Here is a 21,926-nt window from a genome sequence, read left to right on the forward strand (position 1 = left end):
ACAAATATAAAGCGAGTCACATGAATTCCCACCACCCAGAGATGACCACTGTTAACATTTTGGTGACTCTTTCAAGATTCTGATAAGAGAAGAAAGATACAAATATTCACACAAAAAATTTAAAATTTTACATATGATTTTGGGGGCTCCATACACTTACAAAACCTGTTTGAGGGCCCCCTTGGAACCATGCTGATTAACAAATTGCTTTTTTCACTTCACAGTTTCTCCTGGACACCTTTCATTTCAATAAATGTGATGGCTTCACAGTCTTCTATGTAAATGTCCCAGTGGACATTTGCATAGTCTCACATTCTGCTGTTATAAATAGTGTGGCTGTCAACATTCTTGTACACATCCCTTTGTCACTTTTGGGACTACAGAATCAAAGAATATGCACATTTACATTTTTACACACACTGTCTTACTGCCCTCCAGAATGGCCAATCCTTTGTTCACTAAGGAATCCTCCTCCAGTTCCTGGTCAGCACAAGATCTTCCAAGCCTCAGTTGCTATTCTTCTTAGACTCATTTTCCTCCTCGTTAACTGTGAGGACCTAGTTTTCTACCTGTTAAGAGTCCAGATTTGTACTAGATACCTACTGTCCCAGCTGCTGCAGACCCTTGAGGAGTAGGGTAAGGTCCTATTTTGATCTGAAACCTGAAAGAGTAATTCACTTTCTCCCCAGGGACCCTTCTACAGTTGTAGCCATTGATTAAGAACTAAGTTCGGTTTACCAGCTCTTCCGGAAAGAAGAGAAAATAAAGTCCTAATTGGAATATGAGGCAAATTGGTTAGGAACATGGGCTGTTGTTGTTAGGGTTAAGTGGGAATATATATGCACATACGCATATACATACATTTCTTAATTTCGCACGAGGGACAACATGTTGTAAGTATAGTACTTTCCAACACTCATAGAAATAACCAAGCCTGAAGAGCACTAGAAAAGTTACCATTTGATTGAATACCACTGTCCTATTCAGAAGTCTTGTCTTTTCCATCAGACTTTATGTATGTCAATGACAGAAACCAAGTTATAATTGTTGAGCAGCTTGCCTAGAATAATATGCTGCTTGTATAGTAGATGCTTATCAAATACATGGAAATTGATTGAATTAGTTTAAAACTCCTTAAACAATGAAAAAAAATTAAATTTGGGTAAATTTCCCAATGGTTCAGATTTCTGGAGCTCTTTCAAAACAAGTATATAGGCAGATGTTTTACATTTTAAGGAGAAAGGGCTAGATGTGTGGTAACAACTGACTCAACTTGCATGCTTTAAACACTGGAGGGAATGGTGTTTGTTTCATTTTCTCTTTTGCTTCCTTGGATGTTTCTTTTTTCTGGGCACATATGTACTTGTAGTGCAACTGAACACTTAGGAACAGAAAGATAATTTGATAGAATGATAATAGAACTTTATAGAGACCGTTTTCACTTCCTACGTGGAGGCCTTTGTTTCCGAGTTGCTGTCTAACACTTGCTGACTTGGATTTCAGGTGCCATTACTGCAAGTCATCCTGCCACGTGTCTTCCCTCCGTATTCCATATGCCTGCAAGCTGCTCTTCCAGGAACTACAGTCTATGAACATTATCCCCAGGTTAAAACTGTCCAAGTACAATGAATGAGGATAGAAAAAAATGATTATTAAAGAGAACAAGCGATACATGCAATACAGTGGAAAGCAGAAGGGATTTAGGACTACTACTCCTTCTGTGAAGAATTCCCTTGCGTATTCTGTCACTAAAACAAACAAACAAAAAAAATGAAGAGGCTTTTGATATACTACAAGACTGGCTAAACAACCTTGATCAGTGAGCCTTAAGCCATGGGAGAGATGCTGACCATGTGGACTGCAAGGCAGCTTGATTCACAGATGGATGTGACCTATAGGAGAAATCAACCATTACTTATGTGCTGATATCTTGACATTCACTCATTAGAAGACCTTACTCCTTCAAGAGAATGTTTGGGGTCAAATTTACCATATCCTCTGGCTAACGATGTTCAGGGTTCTTCTGGAAACTTGGAAGATGTAAAGAATCCGTTTGGTCAGCCTGGCTTTTGTGGCTGGCTCTGATAAATTTTCCCAACAATTAAATCTTGACTTTATACACCCAAACTTTGTAATTTTAGTCTTGGTGAAATATAATGAATTTGTTCCTACCTTGTCAAGCAAGAATGTCATCTTCCCTTATGGACTCAATTGCTATTATTTTGAACCTCCATGATCGTACCATGCAACAATATTCATTAAATATCTGAATCTAACCCCGTAGCTGCTTTGTCATACTCTGTCCCTTCCATACCTGCCAGGATGCTAGCTGTCCATTTTCTTTTTAATCTGACAGGCTTCCTTACTCATTTCCAATTTGTTTTCAGCTGCTGCCCTGAAGCCAAACATTTGTGTTAAGAATTGTTTGTAAAATCAGAGTCAGAAATGCTTTGAGTAATGGCCTAAGGCTTCATTCCCAGCATGTCACACTGAAGATGTTCCACAGAATATTAATAGGTATCATATACCAAGAAGAATCAAGCTTCTATGTTAAACTAAGGTTGAGAAACTGGGGTAACCAAGTAAATATTCCACAGGACTTTTTCAAAGCCTTTAAAGATCCCAAGCTAATGTGTACTGGGTTTCAAAAGAGGGATGTTCCAGGGACCCAGGCTAGTCATTGACTTGCGAACTCAACCTCACTTCTCTTTCTTCACAATAAAAAATCTCTAACACGTAGGTGCAGCATGAGATATCAGTGAAAGCAGAATGAAGGACATTGCAGGCGAGCAGGCCTTCCTCAGCCCTCATGGCAGGAACTCAATAGGTATCTTTTTTATTTTTTTTCTTTTCGAACAGGGTCTCACTTTGTCACCCAGGCTGGAGTGCAGTGGCAAGATCACGGCTCACTGCAGCCTCAACCTCCCGGGCTCAGGCTATCCTCCCACCTCAGCCTCCTAAGTTGTTGGGACTACAGGCACACACCACCACACCCAGCTAATTTTTGTATTTTTGGTAGAGACGGAGTTTCGCATGTTGCCCAGGCTGGTCTTGAACTCCTGGGCTCAGGTGATCCACCCACCTTGGCCTCCCAAAGTGCGGGGTTCACAAGTGTAAGCCACTGCACCTGGTCTCGATATGTATTTCAACAGATATTTCAAAAAGGAGTTTGAATGCCTAGATCTTTGCTATGCCAGTTCCTTTTTTTACCCTAGCTTATGGTTCTCAAAATTGATGGTGCATTAAGGATTGTTGTACTGGATTAAATATACAATCATACTGTACTTTGTGGGTTTTTAAAGGAGTTTTCTAGGGTGATACTGATTATCTCACATCGTGTAGCAAATCCACTTCCCAAATCCATCAAAGATGCAGTTGCCCTGCAGTGTGGGGCACACCATTTCAGTGAACACTCAGAGGGTTGGGCTGGGAGAGTTAAAGGCAGTGTGCTGGGTGCTGGCAGGAGGACTTCGTTGTTCATCATTCAGTACCTGCCCCGTACAAGGCACTGGACTAAGGATAAAAGAACAGGATAGGCCTCTGCCTGACCGAGGACATGGTCTAGTGGAGGAGGCCAAGACGTGTGTGCTAGTCACGGAGCACTGCCCTGCAGTCAGTGCTGAGGATTCATCTCGGCAGTGCTGAGGGAGTGCCCAGGGCGAAGCAGCCAACAGTGCTGTGGAGATTTGGAAACACTTCACAAGCATGATTATGCCCTTGATACATGAAGAAACTGATGCCCTACGTAGCTAAGTGACTCCCCAGAGCCTCTCTGCTAACAAGGGGGACAGCAAGGGCTTCGGAACCAGGCATTCTCACAGGGCTTTGTTCTGGTTTTATCTATGATTATATTTTACAGCCATCAAAAGTGATCGTTTTTAAAAAATTCAGATGCCCTTGAATGGTTGTATCTCTTATAAATGAACATCTTTCTTAGGAAACCATTCCAAGCCAGTCTGATCTTTCTGAGGGGTGCCACCTTTCTAAGTGTCTAGGAAATTATAAGTTCTCTAAGTTTACAAGATCTAGAAAGTATGGGTTTTCAAGCCGAGACATCCTTAAAGGAAAATATTCTATCAGATTGATATCTCAAAAATTAGCAAATCCCACATTTGAATAGCTATTTGACTCTGAGAAATACTTTAATGAAAAGCAGCCAGACACTAGGCATGGTGGCAGGCACTTGTAGTTCCAGCTACTCAGGAGGCTGAGGCAGGAAGATCACTTGAGCCTAGGAGTTTGAGACCATCCTGGGCAACACAGCAAGACCCCATGTCTAGGGAAAAAAAAAAAGCCAGCAGTCAGATTTGGTAAGCTAGTCCCACTAAGGTTTTATTTTTTTAAGTTATTTGTAAGTTAAAAACAACTGACTTACAAATAACTTTAAAAAATAAAGTTATTTTTTCTTTAAAGAGTTTATTTAAACTTTATTTAGAGTTAATTATTTACTCTATAAATAGATTTCCATTTCCAGTAATGATAGAGTAACTTTTTACAGACCACCCTCAAAGCACTTTTTTCCCTCCAGTCTTTTGCGAGGCTGGAAGTGGCACAGGATGAGGCTACAAAGCCATTAAGAATCTGTGACCCTGACATGAGCTTTGACAGAATTAAAGGGCTGGGGAGACAAGACTGTAGGCACAAAGTTGCCCAGCTGCCAGGATCGGAGAGGCCAAGATCCCATATAGAAAGGAAGTACACTGAAGTGAGTTCAGGTTCTTCACCACTCCTCTGGATTTGCCAGCTCCAGCTGATAAAATGTGAAATCACTGACTAGGTGGGTTTAAACGATAGAGATGTATTTTCTCACATTTCAAGAGGCTCAACGTCCAAGATAAAAGATGTCCACAAGGTTGGGTCTAGTGGGCCTCTCTTCCTGGCTGCTGGTGGCCACCTTCTCGCTGCAGCTTCACATGGCTTTTCCTTGGTACACAATAAGGGAGCACATGAGTGAGCTCAGGTGTCTCTTTTTAGGATGCCAGTCCTGTTGGATCAGGGTCCCACTCATATGTCCTCATTCAACCTTAATTATTCTCTTAAAGGCCCTATCTCCAAATGGGATCACGCTGGGGGCTAGGGCTGCAACATACGAATTTGGGGACACACAGCTCAGTCCATTATACGCTTGAAGACATTTGCCAATTCATAACAGCACGGATAGAACTTGGCGGTATCTATTAAAGCTAAACATACCCAGCAATTCCATTCCTAGGTGTGGGCCAGCAGAAATATATTTATGTGTGTGTTACCAGTATGTGTGTACAGAAATGTTTCTAGCAGCATTATTTATAGTAGCCCCAGGTTGTAAAAAATTCCTGCCTATTAGCAACAGAATAAATTGTGGTATGGTCATTGATATGGTTTGGCTGTGTGCCCCACCCAAATCTCATCTCGAATTGGAATCCCCACGTATCGAGGGAGGGACCCGTAACCCCCACGTGTTGAGGGAGGGAAGTGATTGGATTATGGGGGTGGTTCCCCCATGTTGTTCTCGTGATAGTGAGTGAATTCTCACGAGATCTGATGGTTTTAAAAATTGTTTCTGTGCTCTCACACTATCTTTCTTGCCTGCTCCATGTAAGACTTGCCTGCTTCCCCTTCTACCATGATTTTAAGTTTCCTGAGGCCTCCCCAGCCATTCAGAACTGTGAGTCAATTAAACCTCTTTACTTTGTAAATTATGCAATCTTGAGTAGTATCTTTATAGCAGTGTGAGAATGGACTAATACAGTGATACAGTGGAATACTCTATAGCAATGATAAATGAGTTGCTGCTACATATAATATCATAGGTAATCTCACAAATATAGGACAAAACAAGTTAAGCCCAGATGGGGTGCGCTGGCTCACACCTGTAATCCCAGCACTTTGGGAGGCCAGAGGTGGGTGTCACCTGATGTCAGGAGTTCAAGACCAGCCGGACCAACATAGTGAAACTTTGTCTGTACTAAAAATACAAAAATTAGCCAGGCATGGTGGTGGGCACCTGTAATCCCAGCTACTCGGGAGGCTGAGGCAGGAGAATTGCTTGAACCTGATAGGTGGAAGTTGCAGTGAGCTGAGATTGTGCCACTTTACTCTAGCCTGGGCGACATAGCGAGACTCCATCTCAAAAAAAAAAAAAAAAAATCCCAAAAGAAACACTATATTAGTTCCTTTACAGCTCAAAAATAGGCAAAATTAACATATAATATGAAGAGTCATAAGATTTTCCTATGCAGAGTGGGTGGCTAATGGTTAAGAGGTGCAAAGAGTAGGGCTTCTAGGATGCTGGTAATATTTTTTTATCTGAGTGCTGATTACATGGATGTGTTCATTTTATGAAAATGCATTAAGCTGTATTCACTCAAGACTTCTTACCTTTCTGAATGTACATCATTCTTTTAATCTACCAGGTGGCTTAAGAGTTTAAGAATACAAGCTCTAAACCTATTTCAGTCTCTTCACATAGTAGATATTTCACCCCAAATATAACATACTGTGTGTGTTCTTTTAGTTTTCCCATCTTCAAAATAGAGAATGTAATAGTACCAACACCTGGGGCTATTTTAAGATTAAATGAGATAATGCATCTAAAGGACTTACCACAGTGCCTCGCACAAAACAGGTGTTCACGAATGTTTGTTATTGTCTTCATTGATGATAACCAGTAATAATCATATCCACCTTATTAACAGCACTGCCAGGACTTGCAGTGTACAACTGTACAACTTCATAAGGCAAGAGTTAGGAAAGGCAAAGCCTGAGTTTCCTTTGGAAGAGAGAGTTTGGAAACTAGGACCAAGTGCAGAAACCGTAAGATTTTGCAAAAGCGATTTGCGAAAGCTGCCCTGTTGAACAATAATGGGCGTAAAGAAGGGGTAGAGTTAGTGAGCACGCTTCCCTGGAACAGCCATTTAGCACTAACATCAAAGTGAGGCATGTTGTCGGCGCGGGAGTCCCAGAATAGTTTCATGAAGCCCACAGAACGTTCTCAAAATGCTTCCATGTGGTGAGAGTCAAGTAAAGGATTAAAAAAACACAGAAGTCCTTGATTGGGTGCTACATAATGGGATAGTTTTCAGCTGCTTCAGAGCATTTTGGCCAACACCTTTATTTGCAGTAATGAACCACATGAGGGTGAGCACATTAGGGCTGGTGGCTGGGCCCATCCGTTCTCGGCCATCTGAGTAATAGAGGAGCCAGTTTCGGAGAGACCTGTAAATAATTCCGTTAGCGAAACGGATGGTCAGAAGAGTGACTGTAAAAGTAGCACCTCTTTACCATCCATATTTACTCCATATGTGTCTTGAAAACAGTTTATTTCATTTGTTGACCAAAAATTAACTTTTACTACTTCAGCCCACAGGGATAAGATTGGTGGGAAATTAATGCCAAGCTTTAAAGAGGCAGTTTTAAATGGGAGGGGGGCCGTGGGGGAGTAGTAGCAATCTAGAAATATACAGATTACCAATGCCAAGCTACCAGTTTGGGTTTTAGAAAGAGACTTCAGAAGCAATGAAGAGATTTCGTTCAACAGATCAAAGTCATGATCAGGATGTCATGACAGAAAATCTCAGCACAACCAGACACTCACATTTTTACTCACAAGTCTAACATCTCACACCATGCTCGAAGTATTTTTCAAGTTCAGGTAATAGCTCTTGTTCCATGCATAATAAATTTTAAGTCTGGCTAACTCCCAATCATCCACATGAATGGAGGCAAGGTGTGATGTGAATCAATTAAAACATGATGAATTCAACATCTTTTGTATTGGATGCTGGGATGAAGTTTGCAGGCACATTTTTAATATAGCTCACGTGGTGGTTTGGTGAGTTTGCTGTACTTCAAATAGTGACTCCTAGGAGCACTATTTGAAGAAAGTGGAATAATGTATTTTCTGGCTGAGTAATGATGAGAGATCTTTGGGTGGGGGAGTAGCCACACTCAATTGGGATGCCTCTAGGCCAGTAGTTTTCAAAGTTTGGTCGCTGAACCAGCAGCATCAGCATCACCTGGAAACTTGATAGAAATACGCATTCTCAGGCCCCTCCCCAAACCTGCTCAGAAAATCTGTGGGAGAGGCTAAGCAATCTGGGGCTGGAGGTTTCTGCTTTCTCCCTCTAGCCTCCTTTCCACTCCCTGCTACTCCCATAAAGATATCCCACTTCAAAGGGGGCCTTTCTGAGTGAGTACTCAGAAGGCCCCAGTTTCTCTTCCTGTCTCAGCGGGTCGTGTCAGTCTGCTGTCCAAGTCCGTGAAGGGATGGGACAGCATTGCCTCTCCCACAGCAAAGCCCTGAAGTCAGCAGAGATGCTCTAGTTGCTGCACAGCTTCCTTGGTGCCCGCAGGGGTGGTTTGGTGCTGGGATTTTTCAACTCTCTTTGCAGGGGTGTCCAACCTTTGGCTTCCCTGAGCCACATTGAAAGAATTGTCTTGGGCCACATATAAAATACAGCAACTCTATCTGATGAACTTAAAAAAAAAATCGCAGCTGGGCGCAGTGGCTCACACCTGTAATCCCAACACTTTGGGAGGCCAAGGTGGGCAGATCACAAGGTCAGGAGTTCAAGACCAGCCTGACCAACATGGCAAAACCCCATCTCTACTAAAAATACAAAACTTAGCCGGGCATGGTGGTGCACACCTGTAATCCCAGCCTCTCAGGAGGCCTGAGGCAGGAGGATCTCTTGAACCCAGGAGGCAGAGGTTGCAGTGAGCCAATATTCGGGCCACTACACTCTAGCCTGGGTGACACAGCAAGACTCCATCTCAAAAAAAAAAAAAAAAAAAGTCTCATGATGTTTTGAGAAAGTTTATGAATTTATGTTGGGCTACATGTGGTCCACGGGCTGCCAGTTGGACAAGCTTGCTTTAGAGTATGACCAGCCTTAGGGCTGCTGTCCTAAAAATGAGTTGGCAGTGGTATTACCAACAAAGGAGTCAAGGTGCTTCCACTAATAAGCTGAGTCTCAACTTTCTCATCTGTTCAGTGGGTATGTAATACCTCCCCACCTAATGACCTATGTGGGCTAACACAGGAGTAAGAGTAGTGCCTACCCCATAGGTTTGCTGTGATTGATAAATGAGTTAATTCTTAAGTGAGGCACTTAGAACAGGGCCTACCCCATGCCACACACTTGATAGAGATGCGCTTTTCTTTCTTTGTATGTGTAAACTTCAAACTAAGCCAGTTTCTCAACCTTGGTCCTCCTCACATTTGGGGCTGGCTAATTCTCTGTTGTGGGGCTATCCCGTGCATTGTGGGGTGTTCAGCAACATGCCTGGCTGCCACCCACTAGATGCCAGTAACATCCCCTAATCATGACAATTAAAAATGTCCCCAGACATCGCCAAACATTCCCTGCCGGGAAAAATCACCCCCAGTTTAGAACCACTGAACTAGACAATGTGTATGAAAGTGTTTTAAATTCCAGAACAATTGAGAACAGTCTCAGCAGTATGCTTATGCAGATTTGTGCTCAGGAAACTGATAGCCAATCTGCTTCTGGATAATTGAGGGCCTGTATTAACAAATGTGAACATGAATGCAAACCCTTTTTTTTTCTTCATGTATCAGTTGTCGTGGCATCAGATCAAGCTGCAGTCAATCATATGTTGGTCATTAAGTGAAATAAGTTTCATTCCTGTTATACACTGTACTTTTATATATCTGTTGGTAATGTTATAGTCATAAAAATAAGATCAGTCATAATCTCCATTGTCATTTACATGTGCCCCCAGCTTGATTTTGTCCTAGATCTAGCCTATTTTTTGTTTTTGTCAAGGACATATGCTGATTTTCATCATTTACTCAATCATCCCTCAGCCTTGCATCTGCCCGCCTGCCATGTGGCAGGGACTGTTCAGCTCCCACTTCACCCCAGCGCTGAAAATTCTGCCTCGAATGGCCCTGTGGGAATAAATGGGCTTGAAACTCCTAGGGAGGGCCCTCTTCCATGCACACTAAAGTCCTGCTTGCATTTTAACATGACAGCAATAGGGCTGGGTCCCCAGCACAGAAATCTCAGCATCAACAACTATCTTTGTGAGTTACAGTAAGGTTTCCTTTATCATTACTCTGGGTCTTGCATGTCCCAAGTATGTCTATAATCTGTCAGGACCTGAAATATGGAAACATCGGTCCAGACAATGAAACAGGAGGCTGTTTGTGATTTACTACCTGCTCTGCCTGCAGGGAGAGTTATTCTAATTACCTTATTCAGTGTCAGATGTTACAAAAATCCAGGAGTAAATATTTATAGAGATTATGAGACAGGCACAGTTCTGATAGTACAGATGTCATAGGACTTTATCATTTAAATAAAGTCGGAGATGGCAAATACACATATATGTGCTCCCATTCTCGGTGGCTCCCTAATCGCTCATGCCAGTCTCTCGTGCTAAACCTGAATTTGACCTCAGACTCCTGAACACCAAGCTCTGACAGCCACAACCCGTCAGCTGCGAGGCAGGAGCATGCTGTGGTCGAGAGCAAGAACTCTGCAATCAAATTGGCTGCCTTCAAATCCTACCTCCACAACCTGCTAACTTCTATGATCTCGGGCAGATTATTTTGCCTCAGTTTTCTCATCTGTAAAAATGAGGTAATAGTGCCTACTGGCCCAGTATGGTGGCTCATGCCTATAATCCCAGCACTTTGGGAGGCCAAGGTAAGAGGATCACTTGGACCCAGGAGTTCAAGATCAGCCTGGGCAACATAGGAAGACCCTTCATCTACAATTTTTTTGTTTGTTTGTTTTTGAGACGGAGTCTGGCTCTGTCACCCAGGCTAGAGTGCAGTGGCGCGATCTGAGCTCACTGCAAGCTCTGCCTCTCAGGTTCATGCCATTCTCCTGCCTCAGCCTCCCAAGTAGCTGGGACTACAGGCGCCTGCCACCACGCCCGGCTAGTTTTTTGTATTTTTAGTAGAGACAGGGTTTCACCGTGTTAGGCAGGATGGTCTCAATCTCCTTACCTCCTGATCCACCCACCTTAGCCTCCCAAAGTGCTGGGATTACAGGCATGAGCCACTGTGCCCGGTCACACATTTTTTTTTTTTTAAATTAGCCAGGCGTGGTGGTATATACTTGTAGTACCAGGTACTCAAGAGGCTGAGGGTGGGAGGATCACTTGAGTCCAGGACTTTGAGGCTGTAGTTAGCTATGATCATACCACTGTACTCTAGCCTGGGCAACAGAGCAAGACGCTGTCTCCCATAATAATAATAGTACCTACTCATAGATTAATTGGATCAATCAATTGAGCACATAACAAAGCTCAATAAGTACCAGTTCTCATCATGATTACTTGGAAGTGGCTTCCTTATGAAACGTAATTTCCATCCCTCTATAATGCCATTTTTCCCTCTTTTTAGATTAAGTTCAATCCAGCTATGTGGTTGGTTACCTAAGTGGGGCAGCCTCTCCTGCTAAGGGTAGGGTTTCGTCTTTGTTGGAGAAGTAAGTTTCAATTTTTGTTCAAAAATTTCTAAATGTTTATTTTTGGTTACAATGGAGACTGGGTCAAAGGGTGTGGTTGACTGAAAGTAAAGCCATCTCCACTCTCAGAAACAAAACAGCTTAAAGTATTTACCTGGCACTGAGTTAGGGAGTACAGTCTCATGTGTGAAAGAAATTGAAGACATGCATATGACATTGTTGGTCTTCCCATCCAGTGTCCACACTGCCTCATATTACCAGATTTTATATATAATGTCTGTATTCAGCTGTGTGCATTGAACACAGCATTAATGCTCCCCGCATAAGAATCTGATGACCTGCATAAGAAGGAATTTGTATATAAAGGAATCTTTGGCTTCTGTGCAAAGGAAAAAGTCTCCCCTGGAAAAATGCAGGCCTTACACATTTAGCAGACCCTCGTGTCCACAGAAACAGTCACTGGCAATTAGGCAACTGCCATAAGATCAGAGGCAGGAGCCCGCACATGAAACAGAGGCAGTGCAGGAAGATCACTGCCTTCTATCTCTTGAGTTATGGGCGGCTGAGGTTGCCTCCCTCTGTGTCCAATCTGCTCTGAGCTTTTCCTGCTGTGGACAGAGGCCCTGGAGACTTTTACACACCCCAGTTTTCATGCGGCTTACTGATCCCTTTTCACGTGAGTGAAAAACGCCTTTGATTTTGAACGCTCGCGTCTGTTTTGTGTAACGCTTAACTGATGTGCCAGAATCATTCTGTACCTTAAAGGAGGTCTTGCACTGGGCTATTAAAATCAGTCCTTCTGTGAAGAGTCACTGTGCTCACTTAAAGGATAACTGCCCTGCCTTTTTAGATGGGGCTCATCTTGTTAGACCTGGATTAGGGAAGAGAGGAGCAATCCGACCCGCCGTTGAAGCCCATCCAGAGCCCATCAATGAGTTGGGTCCAACCACAAGACAGTCTTCAAAGAAATATTACTATCTACCAACCAACTCTTCTTTGGGAACCCTACTTCCTGTCATTAATTCCAGTTAGAATCATGGTAAGCTAATAGAGACCTTGAACCAGTAGGTCCACTTTATTTGTTCCAATGACAGAATGGGTTGTTCCATTTTCTATGGAGTTCCACATCTCTGGAGAGGTCCAAGGAGAAGTTTTATGACTTATCCGTTCAGTCAATGTTCTCTGTGTCTCTTCTAGGAAGGGGTGCTCTACTAGATTCTGGGGCTACAGGAAGGAGTTAGATGATGTCCCTGCCTTCTGGGTGCTCAGAACTGGGAGAGAAGATAGAGAAGCTACCAGTGAGAGGAGGCCGCCATTCATCTATGTAACTTTGGCAAATTCAATTACATGCTCAGCATTTAAAAGGAAAAGGAAGGGTAGTATTTAAACAAGGCAGACAAAACCACTGGCATCCCTCGTCCACACCCCTGCCATAGTTGAGCCCAGGTTGAGTGGAATGTAGTCTTCGGTCTCCTCATGCCTCTCACGAGCATCTCTGCTCTAGTGTGAATCTCTGGAGTTAAAAAGATCATGGATAGTTTTTAGTTTTTTTGTACCTTATAGACCCTAAATGGAAAGTACTGTCCCACTGGGTGTTCAATGAAACAAATAGCCACTGTCCCAATTATGAGCTGTTTAAGTTATCTTCAAGGATGATTTTGACTTTATGGGATTTTCGCTTGAAACTTTTTAAATGCCTGCTGTAGAAAATAACAGACTAGATTTCTGTATCATACAGGAGGGGAAGCTGCCTGAAGTGTCCTATAGTGGGGGCTCCAGTGCAGGCAGGGCAAGTTTTCCAGAGGAGGTGGCTGCCAGAGCTGACTTTTGAAGAATGAGTAGACATTTGCCAAGGGCAGATGGTCCTGGGTGGGTCTGAAAGTGAGAGCATCAGGAAGTAGAGCTGACAGGACTTCGCAGGCAGTGAGAGAGGAATCAAGGGCACTCTGAAATTACAGCCTAGACTGCCAAGTGGGTAGTGAACCCCCAAGGCAAGGAGCGAGTGGCAGACATGCTATAATATGTTCCGTGTGGCACATACGGAGTTGGGTGCCTCCAGGACCTCTGCATTAGTGGCCCATCTGGAAATGAGAGGCAGGGGCTGCCCAGGTAGATTGGGAAGTCATCGGTGATTGTGGGCACAGAAAGAATGTCACACACACCTGCTACAGAGAAAGGAAGAGGGCAAGAAATGAACCCTGAGGACCCCAGCATGTGGGGGATGGGCATAGAGAGAGGCACCTTCCAAGAAGTCCAAGTTGAGGCAGCAAATGAAAGCCAGAAAACAGCAGAGTCCAGAGGCCAAGGGAAGAGGGTTTCTAATTAGGAGGGAGGTCACGAGTCGGAATGTGAAGAGGACCAGGAAGATGAAGTCTGCAAGTCCAGTGGATCCCGCCAGGCTGTGAGAGCTGATTCAAGGGCATGAAGGCGGCAGGGATTAAAGGCACTAGAGGAGGGAGCAGCAGGAGGCTGTTTAATATGATACCTTAGCGCTCCTAATTGCCCACTCAGTGTCTAACAGAGGCAAACAAACCTATAAGACACCACTGGCCTTTGTGTGGCCTCCGGTGTGTTGGTGTCAGCACCCTTTCCCAGAATTCTCTCCCGTCAGCCTGCCTGAAATCCCCACATTGGACTCCGCAGGCAAGTCACCTGGGAGGACCATTCATGAACACCTGATTCCTATCAAGATGAACGTGATTCCCTAACCTGTCTTCTCAGGCGGCTGAGGAAACTGATGAGGATCAGGGCGGGATAAGGGCAGCTAGGGAGACGCAGAGTGAGCAGACCCCACGCCTCACCACCCGCTTAGTGGAGGCTTTGGGATTTACGGTGAGGGGAGGGTGACAGAAGAACATGCTGTCCTCCCCACAACTTGCACAGTTTGGACTTTGACCCACTTAACCAATACTGCTGCAGAAGGAACCTTAAGCTTACTGAGCACGTACTAGGGGCTAATCCCTTTATATAGAGGATCCCACCACCTAACCCTGCCAGGTTGACATTATTCTCCATTTTATTCACTTCTAACCTGATGTGATTGGGAGAAATGTCTTAATACAAAATTCTCCATATGTGTAAGAAATGCAAAATCAATTTTGAGCTAAGCTTGTTATAGGCCCACCGCAGGGTAAAATTTTGTTACTGGTGATCTATTAATCACTCTGATTATGGAGCATCCAGGGTGTGCATTCATAATCCCATTTTACTCACACCACAGCCCTGTGAAGTATTATCTCAGTGTTGTAAGATTAAGTGATTTGCGCAGTGTTACCCAGTACTAAGTGCCTGAGTCAGACTTGGATCCAAGCCTACTCTACCACCTCTCCTCCTTTGTCAGAAAGCTCTGGAATGTTCTGCAGAATGTGTTCAAGGACCCAAACACGGTATGCCAGCCCATGGCCTCAGTGCTGTCTGGGTACTCTTCAAATTCTTCTTCAGCGATGCAGACTTTAAACCGGAAGCAACCTGTAAATAATGCTGAGTCATCCCTTTTACAACAGGTCTAGGAAGACCGTCTCATGTATGTGTGTGTGTATGTGTGTGTCTGTGTATGTGTGTGTGTGCGTGGTTTTTTGGGTGTGTGTGTATGTGTGTGTTTGTGTGCTTTCATACTCTCCCGGCTGCTGCCAAGAGATTTCCTTGACCCTTTCACCTCCCTGACTTCCAGGAGCAGCTTCTAATGATAAATCTTAATTGGGAGCCAAGTTGGAAGGCCGTTGATCCCTCATCACTGGGACCACCATCTGGGTTTTATGGCCAAAGACCATTCTGAGGAGATCTCTTGTATTAGGGATTTATTCTTAGATACAGAAGTGCCTTAATTTTTGAAAACCCCAAACTTCTGAGACCAAGGTGCTGGAGATCCATAATTCCTTCCCACAGCAGGGGGCGGGTGCTTTAAATACAGTACTCTACAAAAAATGCATGGCGTTGTGGACCAACTGCAGATAGGCACAAAGACAGTAATTCAAGTTACCCATAATCTCATCACAAATACCAATTGTTAACATTTCAGTGTAGTCCATACAGTTGAGTACTGTGCAGCTTTACACAGAGGACAGTCACAGCCCTACCTAGTAATACTGAAAACTCTCTAAGTTTCACAGTTGGAAGGAAAAAGAGACTTAGGAAATAAAGTCTCATTTTTGTAAAAAAAAAAAAAAGTGATGGGTAGATGGTTACATAAGTAGGTAGATATATAAATAGACAGATGATAGACACAGAGAGGTGAGGAGAAAGATTCAGCAAGGTACAAAAATACATCCGGATTGAACAACAAATTATTAAGAGTGTGATGAGGGAGGGAGAAGAGGAAGGACTTTAGGAAAAGAACTTTCCTTGTTTTCATTTTTGTTCAGTTACGTTTACTTCATGTACTTATTTTTGTATTTTATGACATCACATATGCATTACTTTATAATGTAAAATATTTTATAAAAGTAAAGCAAATTGGCATCCAAAACTTTTTCTATATATAGTTATATAAATGCAGGCGCACACACATACACACACACACACACACACACACACACTTTTTCAACCTTAACCATGAAAAATTCCAAATATTTACATAACTAGAGAGAATGGTATAGTGGACCCTCATGTATCCATCACCCAAATGCAATGATTATCAACTCATTGCTAGGTTGGTATCCATGACCCCATCTACCTTCTCCTCCTAGAATATTTTGAAACAAATCCCAGGTTTACAAATATCATTTCACCCATAAATATTTCAATATACACCACTAAAGTGACTCCTAAAATAAAAACCCACAATATAATTGTCATAATAGCAATTAACAATAGTCTCTTACTGTCATCAAATATCCAGTTTGTATTCAAATTTTCCAATCATCTCATAAATGGTTTTCTCCAGATATTTGTTAGAACTGGAATCCAAATAATTAACATTAGTTAACAAATCTTTGAATTCTCTTATAATCTGTGCTGGTCTCTTCTGTCTCCCAGGTCCCCATCTCCTCCGCTTATTTGTAATTTATTTATTAAAGAAACCATATCCTTTGTCATATAGTTTCCTATAATTCGTACTTTGCCAATTGCATTCCTTTAGTAGATTTCAACATGTTTTTCTGTATTCTGGGTCTTCTGTAAGTCTGCAGTTAGAACTAAAGGCTCGATTGGATCAAGTTTGATTTTTGTGACAAGACTCATTCATAGGGGGTGTGGCCTTCCCGCAGGAGGCACGCACGTTTTGTTCCTCTCTTTGTGATGTCAGCAGCCACTCATGCACAATACTTAGCTCCATTAATTTAATAGAGGGTGTAAAATGGTGCTATGCTAATTCTATCATTTCTTCATTTATTAGCTAGGATACACCTTTTTAGAGAAACTTCCTTTCATCAATTATTTGCTTACCCAGAAGTTTATTTCATATAATAAAGGCTGGATACATGTTTTATTCTTTTCCTTTACTCACCAGTTGTCAAAATAATGAGTTAGTTCCCTAGCATCCTTCAATGGGAGCCAATGAGTTTGGGGGGGAATCCTTACGAACTCATGAACTAAACATATTGCATCATCCCAATCCATTGCAGTTATTATTCTTCTGATGCTCAGATTATTCCCTCTTTGGCCAGGACAAGCTGTTCAAAATGTCCCCTGAGCCCTTTCAATACAAACTCAGTAGCATTTGGAAATTTCCTTGCTTTCAAGTATGACATGATGTTCCAGTCTCCCATTGTACATTTCCTGTCCCAGGCCTGAACCCAACCTTTTCTCTAAATGAGCCTAGTTTGTGTGTGTGTGTGTGTGTGTGTGTGTGTGTGTGTGTGAAATATTTCAAGACCACAATTTAGGTGTTAGTGAAACAGTACTGCTGAGCAGGTAATTGGTTCCAGACCTTTTTGATGGTTAAAGCTAAGATAGATAGATGAGAGAGAGAGAGCAAGCTATGGTCTGAATGTGTCCCCTTCAAAATTCAAGTGTTGCCAATGTGATATAAGAGGTGGCTCCCTTAAGAGGTGATGAGGCCATGAGGGTGGCTCCCTCATGATTGAGATTAAGGCCTCTTTAAAAGAAGCCTTATGCCTTTTTCGGTGACCTTGCCCTTCTGCATTCTGTCGTGCAAAGTCACAGAAAGTTCTCACCAGACCAAATGCTGGCGCCTTGATCTTGGACTTCCCAGCCTTCAGAACTGTCAGAAATACATTTCTGTTCCTTGTACATTTCTCAGATATTTTGTTGTAGCAGCACAAATTGGCTGAGAGAGGGAAACAGAGTGAGTGAGAGAGAATACATCAAGTTCATACCAATGTTTCCCATTCTTATTCAGAACTACAAGGTTTTCTTAATTGCATCAATCTTACAGACAATCAAAATTTGCCCTTTCTCTTTCAGTAAAACTCCCAGTACCAAGTTCTTAACAACACCAACATAATTACTTAGTTGCTGTCCCAGAATATATGCATAACTGTTTTAGAATAGCAATATCAGCATTACCACCAACAATATGATTACTAATGAGAGTGTAATATTTTTGTGGCTTTACAATTCTTTTTTTTTTTTTTTTTTTAGACAGGGTCTCGCTTTGTTGCCCAGGCTAGAGTGCAATGGCGCAATCTCAACTCGCTTGCAACCTCCGCCTCCTAGGTTCAAGAGGTTCTCATGCCTCAGCCACCTGAGGAGCTGGGATTACAGGCATGTGCCACCACAGCCAGCTAATTTTTGTATTTTTGGTGGAGACGGAGTTTCACCGTGTGCTGGGATTACAGGCGAGAGCCACCATACCAAGCTACAATTCTTTCTGTTTCTGCAAGATATCATACTAGGGATACACAGTCAAATGACTGGTTGTGTAGTAATTTAGAATTGTTCTCTGTGAGGTTATCACCAATAGTATATAAAATTAGGTTTATCTGTTTAATTTGATTTGGATTTTTAGGAATTTGATTTTTATTTAATTTTATTTTATATTAAGGTGAAATATTTATGTGGTTTCAAAGTTAAATTTATAATGCAAGGCATATTGAAACAACTCTGGCTTCTATACCTGTCCTTGTTACCCTACAGGTAACCATTTCATTTTTTTATGTTAATATTTTTATTGTTTTAAAAATACTTGCATATATTATCCTTTTTGAAAAACAGAAATATACTACTCCACCTTGATTTCTTCACCCAGCATTATATCCATGAGACTCCACTATAGTAATATATAGAGAAATGGGTCTCTCTTCCAATGGGATCAGATATTACATACTGTTTTCCCTTTTTTCACTTAATACTGCAGGAGCTTCTTTACTTCTTTCCTTAAGGCTTTGAAAATACAAATTAGATTTAAAATTTTTTAGTCTAATACTGGCTAGAAAGCAATTAATCTTGCCTGACATTTCATCCAGAGCTGGGAAAATAACTAGTCCACAGCAGATCTAAAGAGACTGCTGAAACCCCATCTCTACTAAAAATACAAAAACTTAGCCGGGCATGGTGGCGGGCACCTGTAGTCCCAGCTACTTGGGAGGCTGAGGCAGGAGAATGGCATGAACCCGGGAGGCAGAGCTTGCAGTGAGCCGAGATCACACCACTGCACTCCAGCCTGGGCAACAGAGCGAGACTCCGACTCAAAAAAAAAAAAGACTGCTGGAGAAAGTAGTTTTAATTGTACTCAGTAGAGCCCAGTCCCTTCAATATAATGTCTACATTTGTATCCTATACATGACACAGATGTGACCAAAGTGTTAAAAAGAATTAGAGGTCTTTCAGATTCAGCTCTTACATATAAAGAATACAGAGTCTGTCATTTCTATTCTTGCAACAAGAAAAAATGGAATAAACTGAAAAGTAACAATTTTTCTTGGGCCCATGAGAGAACTCGATATGTAGAGCAAACTGCCATCCTGAAATCTAGAGACATAGGCAAATGCAGAGACACATCTGAGATCTGCTTACCTGGAGCAGAAACCAAGGAAGCCATAAAGGGATGGGAAAATATAAATGGTAATTTTCATGACTTCCTAGAAGGGAAGTGTGGACTAGCCTGAGAGAGAGAAGTTTCTGGGGCTTTTGGTTTTAGGAGTCCCTCACATTTTTGTGGGCTCTACTTCCAGTAAGCCCACCAGATTACCACGGTTAAGATGACAGAAGGATCTCCTCACGGCTCTGGCAGGGGCAGGGGAAGAGTTATTGTGAAATACAACTAGAGTGTTCTCCACGACCAAGAACCCTCTAGCTTAAATCGGGAAGAATTAGATACCCTGAAACTTTCTCCAGGGGAAAGGACTATACCAGAGCTTTATCCCACTTGAGGGGAAGAGCATTCCTCCCTCTTTAGCTCCCTCTAACTTCCTCTGACTCAGAGGGGAAAATCTATGCCAATAGAGAAACACCTGTGGCAGTCACAGGTCAGGGACGCAGCCCACTAGAACACTGAGATTTAATCATAAGGTTATAGAATGCTTCCCCTCCCCCACACCATACCACCACTCCAACAGGACTCCAATACAATCACAGTGGATTATAGCTGAAAGAACTGCAAGACACAGACTCTCTGATGAGGGCTACTTAGAGAAGCCCAAAGTCAAGAGAGTAGACAAAAACAAGAACACTAGAGGAATTTGAATCCCCTGACACCTATAGCTACAGCAAACATTACACACAGCCCAACTCCTAACCAGATTAACATAATCCTCACAGTAAAGGCTCTGTTCCTATTACCCAATACAACATGTCCTATCCAACTTCAACAAAAAGCTACAAGCCCACCAACAGCAAGAAAACACAATCTGAAAAAAACAAAGCAAGCATCTGAACCAGACTCAGATATGACACAGATGTTGGAATTACCACAAAGAGAATTTAAAATAACTGTGATTAACATGTTAAGAGCTGTAATGCAAAAAGTAGCCAAAATACAAGAATAAATGGGCAATGTAAGAAGAAGAGATGGAAATTCAAAGAAAGAATTAAAAGAAAATTCTAGAGATCAAAAATATACTAACATAAATGAAGAAAGCCTTCATTGGGTTCGTAGAAGACTCAACACAGCCAAGGAGCAAATCAATGAACTTGAAGATAGATCAATAGAAACATCCTAAATAGAAATGCAAAGATGGGCCAGATGTGGTGGCTCACGCCTGCAATCCCAGCACTTTGGGGGGCCAAGAGAGGGGATCACTTGAGGTCAGGAGTTCGAGACAAGCCTGGCCAACATGGTGAAACCCCTATCTCTACTAAAAATACAAAAATTAGCCAGACCTGATGGTGGACACCTGTAATTCCAGCTACTCAGGAGGCTGAGACAGGGGAATCGCTCGAATCTGGGAGGCAGAGTTTGCAGTGAGCCAAAGTTGCACCATTGCACTCCAGCCTGGGCAACAGAGCTAGACTCTGTCTCAAAAAAAAAAAAAAGAAAAGAAATGCAAAGATGGAGGTGGGGAGAGAGAAGAAAAAAGCAGAGCAGAACCTCCAAGAACTGTGAAAGAATTTCAGAATTTCTGAACATATGCATAATGGAGATATCAGAACAGAGCAAAAGAAATATTTGAAATGATAATGGCCAAAAGCTTTCCAAAATTAATCACAGACACCAAACCACAGAGCCAAGAAATTTGGTGAACACCAACTAGAATAAATACCAAAAAACTACACCCAGGCATATAGTCTGTAGTCAGACTGCAGAAAAATAAAGACAAATAGAGACTCTTGAAAGAATCCAGAGGGGGGAAAGAATCTTCCCTGTAAAGTAACAAGGATAAGACTTACAAGGGGTTTCCCATTAGAAACCGTGCAAGCAAGAAGAGAATGGAATGAAATATTTAAGATGTTCAAAGAAAAAGACTACTGATCTAGAATTCTATATTCAGTAAAACTATCCTTCAATAGTGAAGAGAAATAAAGACTTTCTCAGACAAACAAAATCTAAGGAAATTCATCACCAGGAAAGCTGCCCAATATGAATGTTGAAAGATTTTCTTCAGGAAGAAGATGATATAGTTCAGAAACTTGCATCTACACAAAGAAAAAAAGAGCATTAGAGAAGGAATAAATGAAAGTAAAATAAAATATATTTCTTAATTGATTGAAAAAGTAATTTTTTAAAGAATAGTAATTTATTGGTTGATTGTAGTATATAGACAAGTGAAATAATGACAGCAACAATGGGTGATAGAATTGTGAATACTACTGGGTTTTTTTTAGAGTTCTTTTTTCATAAGTTATTGGGGTACAGGTGGTATTTGGTTACATGAGTAAGTTTTTTAGTGGTGCACCCATCACCCAAGCAGTATACACTGCACCATATTTGTAGTCTTTTATCCCTCACCCCCTCCCACTCTTCCCCCAAGTCCCCACAGTCCATTGCGTCATTCTTATGCCTTTGCATCCTCATAGCTTTGCTCCCACATATCAGTGAGAACATACGATGTTTGGTTTTCCATTCCTGAGTTACTTCACTTAAAATAATAGTCTCCAATCTAATCCAGGTCACTGCAAATACTGTTAATTCATTCCTTTTTATGGCCGAATAGTATTCCATTATGT

The 21,926-nt window shown here is 42.1% G+C and overlaps 1 protein-coding gene and 1 long non-coding RNA gene across 3 annotated transcripts in view; one reads left to right on the forward strand and one right to left on the reverse strand.

Moving 5' to 3' along the window:
- POLR3B (polymerase (RNA) III (DNA directed) polypeptide B) overlaps positions 1-2,276 on the forward strand; it is a 137,749-nt gene extending 135,473 nt beyond the window's left edge. For both annotated transcript variants that reach the window (XM_011935532.1, XM_011935541.1), the window contains exon 28: positions 1,504-2,276. In XM_011935532.1, the coding sequence (XP_011790922.1) occupies positions 1,504-1,633 (130 nt within the window). In that variant the 3' untranslated portion in view covers positions 1,634-2,276. The remainder of the gene's footprint in view (positions 1-1,503) is intronic.
- The window catches only part of LOC105507126, a 276,554-nt gene that overhangs the window by 11,722 nt on the left and 242,906 nt on the right, over positions 1-21,926 (reverse strand). The gene's annotated exons all lie outside the window — the stretch shown is intronic.

Source organism: Colobus angolensis, unplaced genomic scaffold (genome assembly GCF_000951035.1).
Source record: "Colobus angolensis palliatus isolate OR3802 unplaced genomic scaffold, Cang.pa_1.0 Scaffold10, whole genome shotgun sequence".
Classification (NCBI taxonomy): domain Eukaryota; kingdom Metazoa; phylum Chordata; class Mammalia; order Primates; family Cercopithecidae; genus Colobus; species Colobus angolensis.